General features: G+C 59.5%; 1 protein-coding gene across 1 annotated transcript; it reads right to left on the reverse strand.

Moving 5' to 3' along the window:
• Nucleotides 1-2,630: 2,630 nt before the first annotated feature.
• LOC138121026 (osteoclast-associated immunoglobulin-like receptor) lies at nt 2,631-4,849 on the reverse strand. The gene is made up of 5 exons (XM_069034194.1): nt 4,729-4,849; nt 4,582-4,617; nt 4,115-4,384; nt 3,602-3,883; nt 2,631-2,966 (listed from the first exon to the last, which is right to left on the reverse strand). The coding sequence occupies exons 1-5, from the start codon at nt 4,757-4,759 to the stop codon at nt 2,794-2,796; spliced, it is 792 nt and encodes a 263-aa protein (XP_068890295.1). The 5' UTR covers nt 4,760-4,849; the 3' UTR covers nt 2,631-2,793.

Raw genomic sequence — 4,849 nt, forward strand, 5'->3', positions numbered from 1 at the left:
GCCACGGCACCGCCTGCCCTGGGCTCTCCTCACCTTCTTAGAGAGCAGACACGACCTGGACAGGATTGCCAGGGTGCTGCCCCTTGCCTGGGCGGTCTGGCTGCAGAGCTGGAGCCCAGGTGCCCACTGGGTCTGAGCTCTGTGCCGGGAGCAGCTGTCAGGAGCACCAGTCCTACTGGAAGGGTGATGGGAGATGGGAGATGGGAGGCTCTGTGTCACACACCTGCTGAACTGAGCATTGCTTCCTCAGCGTCTTGGGCTGATGGACCTGTTGGGGTGCAAAGCTGCTGGATTTGTCTGGGTGAGGGAGTTACAGGGTTTGTAGGTGGTCAAGGGCTATTTACTGTTAAAACTTATAACCTTCTGTGTCCTTTAAAACCAAACCCAAAGCATCGTGTACGTGTGGATGGGTGATCGTGGGAGTACCATGACACCATTCCCCTGATGTTGGTGTGTTGCTGTTTTAGGGTGGGGGTCTCTGGGGCTGTGGAGGTGGCAGACGCCCATCCCAGGGTCACGGGTGATGTGTCCTCCGTGAGCAGTTGTCCCTGGTCCCAGCAGGGAGGCCAAGAGAAGGAGGGGTTGCTGCACCCCTGGCCTTGGCAGGTCCTCCATCCCCACAGAACACTGAGTGGGAGCCCCCCCTCAGGGACCATCAAGGACAGCTGTGACCAAGGCAGAGGCACCAAAGTTTTCTGTGCTTCCCCTGTTGCCTGACCAGATTCCTCCAAGGGAAGTTCACTGCCATGTCCCTAAGAAGCCAGAGAGGACTGTGGGGCTGGGGCTGGCCCACAGGTTCCCCTCTGGGGCCTTTCTGAGAGATGTGACAGCAGCCACAATTTCTAGGTCAATGAAGAATTCTTCAAGTCAAATGTTCTTCTGAGTGGAGGTCCCCAAGTGTCTGTTTCTGCTGCTCCTGCCCTGCAGCTTGTGTTGGCAGGGCTTAGCTGGAGCTGTGGGAGAAGTCCCACTACATGCTCCAGCCTCAGATATGGGGTGTCTTCTGGGGGGGCTGGTCTGTGGCTGACTCTGGGTGCATGGGAGCAGTTGGAGCCTCCTGGGAAAGTGTTTCCTCCTCCTTGTGGAAATGGGCAGCACTGGGACAGTGCGAGCCAAGGTCTCTGTTTCCATCAGAGCAGCCAGCCTGGAGCTCAGCGGGGAGGGCAGCCGTGCCTGCCCCACCAGAGCACAGCCACCTTCCCTTGCCTCCCTGCACTGCTTTCCATGGCGATCACAAGAACTTTGAGAAGGGAAAAGCACCCTCCAAAGGGCCTGGGAGGGCTGGGGGCTTGGGGCAGCTGCTGCCTGCAGGGGCACATCTGGGCCTGTGGGTGCAATGAGGGTGCTGGAGAAGGGAGCTGGGGGAGGGGTGTGATTTGGCCGCTCGGGTTCCTCACTCCTCATCCTCCAGGAGAGCTCGGTGCAGACAAGGAAAGACAGGAGGGCTGCAGCTCGGCTCCCTTCCTCCAGCCCAGCCCTTCCCTCTGGGGCCTGAGGCTCGCTCGTCCTTGGAGGGGGGAATGGGGACCATATTGTGGAGGGAGTGTGATTATGATAACAAAAGCTTTTTTGCACTTTCATTCATTTTGCACTCTTTCTTAATTTCTTTTTTTCTGTGTTTTTGATATCAGCGCCTCCTCTCTGTGTTTTCATAATGAAAATCCTTCTGTTGTAACCAGTGCAACTATTCTGGAACTGTGTGTCCTGAACGTACAGAGGTTTAAAGGCTCTATATATATAAATTTATAGTGGTACAAAAGTAAATTTATATATATAGATGATGGTGTGATGTGTTTTGTCAGTGTTTTAAAATAATAAACGAATGTGAGCAACAGAAGCCTGTGAAGCAGGAGTGGTCACTGCACTGTGTGAGCGGTCACTGCAGGGCTGGAGCGGTCACTGTGCTGCAGGGCAGTGGGAGCAATCACTGTGCGGGTAGCAGGAGCAGCCACTGCATGGTGGGAGAGGTCAGTGCAGTGGTCACTGCGTGGGAGCAGTCACTGTGTGGCCAGCATGGTCACTGTGCAGCAGGTGAGTTCAGTCTAGTGGCCAGCGTGCAGCAGGAGCAGCCACCGTGCAGGAGCAGGCACAACATGGCTGGAGCAGTTGCTGCATAGCAGGAGTGGCTAGCAGAGTGGTCAGTTGAGTGGTCAGTCCAGCTGTCACTGCATGGCCATGACCAGTGGAGTGGTCAGTGCAGCGGTCACTGTGCAGCAGGAGCAGTCAGTGCAGCAGTCAGTGCATGGCCACAGCGATCAGTGCAGCGGTCAGAGCAGCAGTGAGTGGCCGGGGGATGAGTGCAGTGGTCAGTGCAGCGGTCAGTGTGTGGCCGGGGGATGAGTGCAGCGGTCAGTGCAGCGGTCAGTGTGTGGCCGGGGGATGAGTGCAGCGGTCAGTGCAGCGGTCAGTGTGTGGCCGGGGGATGAGTGCAGCGGTCAGTGCAGCAGTGAGTGGCCGGGGGATGAGTGCAGCGGTCAGAGCAGCGGTCAGTGTGTGGCCGGGGGATGAGTGCAGCGGTCAGTGCAGCGGTCAGTGTGTGGCCGGGGGATGAGTGCAGCGGTCAGTGCCGCGGTCACTCCGCCGCCCGAGGGCGAAGGCCCCGCCCCTCTGCGTGTTCCGCCGCTCGCCCGCCCCGCGGGACCCCCGAGGCAGCCGGGACCGGGACCGGGACCGCGACAGGAACCAGGACCGGGACCGGGACAAGGACAGGGACCGGAACAGGGACAGAAATAGGGACTGGGACCGGGACAGCGACGGGGACAGGAGCCGGTACAGGGACAGGACAGGGACGGTTTATTTACCCCAGCGCGAGGTGCTGGACGGGCAGAGCCGCGGCGGTCCCGCAGCGGGGAGCGAGCCGCCCCCCCGGCAGCAGCGGCTCCGCGCGGCCTCAGCCGTGAGGAGCCCCAGCAGGAGCAGGAGCCCGGCCCCCAGCGCCAGGCGCACGACGTTGCACAGCGTGTAATCTGCAGGGGACAGAAGGGACAGTCACTGGGGAGGAACCCCCGGGAGATCCAAGGCCAACGGAGTCCTCCCATGGGGGCAGCAGGGGATCTGAGGGGACATACAGGGCAAGGGGACACCCCAGGGAGGTTCTGGGCTAAAGAGACACAAAGGGAAGTTCATAGGGAGTAAAGGGAGCCCCGAGGGGGCCGCCAGCTGCACCTTCCACATCCCTGTCCCCTGGGACACCCCCTACTCTCAGCCTCTCACCTGTGACCCCACCCAGTGGCACCAAAGATGGGAAGGAGCAAAGAAAATGGAGGTGGCCCTCAGATGCCACTGCCAGCCAGATGGTGACACTGAGCTGTGACAAGACATGTGGCTGTCCCTGGGGCTGGGAGGTGCAGGGAGAGGTGTCCTCTGACTCTTATCCCCACCTGTCAGCCCAGCAATCCTGTCTCTGTAGGGTCTGTAGGTCATCTCTAGGCTCTCTGAGGAGCTGGCCAGGCTCAAACACAGCTGAAGGAAGCTGGAACCCTCTGCTTGGACCCCTCTTACAGCTGCTTTCCTGCCCTAAATCCTCTTTTCTAGTTCCCCCAGGATGTGACAGATTGCAGGGAGGAAGAGTAGAGCAGGATGTGGCTGGGGGATGTCTCACCTCTCACCACCAAGTCCAGGGTCCTGCTGACAGCAGACCATTCTCTCGAAGCGTTGATGGCGTAGCACTGGCAGCTGTAGCGGCCGCCGTCACCTTTCTGCACGTGGGAGAGGTTGTAGTCACCTTGTTCCCTTGGGAGCAGCTGGGCTCGGATCTGGCCCTCCAGGTACAGGTAACAGCCGGTGCTGGGGTGTGTGGGGGTGCAGCGCAGCATCACATCAGCTCCCACAGTCACCTCGTGCCCAGGCAGGACAGAGAGGTCGGGTCTGGGGAGACGGAGCTCTGTGGGGACAGGAGAGGGAATGAGAAGGCGTAGAGGGCTTTGAAATGGTGCCAGGAGCACCAGGATCTCTGTGAAGCCACCAACTGGCTCAGGCAGAGGTGAAGATGGTCCCCACCTCCCTAAGCCAGTGAAGAAGAGAAAAACCCTGCCCATCATGGAAATGGCCATGGGCATCCTGGTGTGCCCTGGGGCATGTGACCCCACAAGAGGGGAAACAGCACATCCCTTACCTTCCACAGAGACTTCCAGTTCATCACTGCGAGCCAGCACAGTGCCTCCCTCCAGGTAATGGCAGACGTAGGTACCTCTATCCTCATAGGTGGCATTAGAGATGGAGAACTCAGCCCTGCTGCCACTCTGCTCCAGGGTACGGAGCCGGTGGCTGCCCTTGTACAGCACGAAGCTCCCATAGCTGTGCTGGCAAGTGCAGCAGATGGTGGTGGAGCCTCCTGGTGGGATCACCCCAGGTGGCTTCTGGTAGATGGAGATTGTGGGGGCACCTGCACAGGGAGAGAGATGCTGCCAGACAGACAGAAAGCCCCCAGCAGCTGCCCTGCCATGAGCCCGGGGCTGCCACCAGGCCCTGTCTCCACACAAGGGTGAGTTTTGTTCCAGGGGACTGTGGAAGAGCCCTGTGGGAGATGGGTGGGCCCAGAAATGTGTCCAAACTCCCCATCTACCTCCTCAAGATACTCACTCGGTGTAGCCTCGCTCTGTGCCACCAGCCAAGCGCCTGCAAGAGAAGCAGCTGTGTCACATCTCTGTGGAGTGTCTGGACACCTCCTGTCACCCTCTGGGAATCTCCTGTCACCCTCTGGGAATCCCCACAGCCTCTGGCACTCACCGAAGGCAATCACATGGGTCACAGGCAGCATCACGTCCCTCTTGGCTCCCTCTGTACTCGGCTCAAGCAGGGCTTCTTCAGAGGAAGGCTTTGGCCAGAGGCACTGAGCAGCTGGGTGGGT

The sequence above is a fragment of the Aphelocoma coerulescens genome, chromosome 20 (genome assembly GCF_041296385.1).
Source record: "Aphelocoma coerulescens isolate FSJ_1873_10779 chromosome 20, UR_Acoe_1.0, whole genome shotgun sequence".
NCBI classification, from domain to species: domain Eukaryota; kingdom Metazoa; phylum Chordata; class Aves; order Passeriformes; family Corvidae; genus Aphelocoma; species Aphelocoma coerulescens.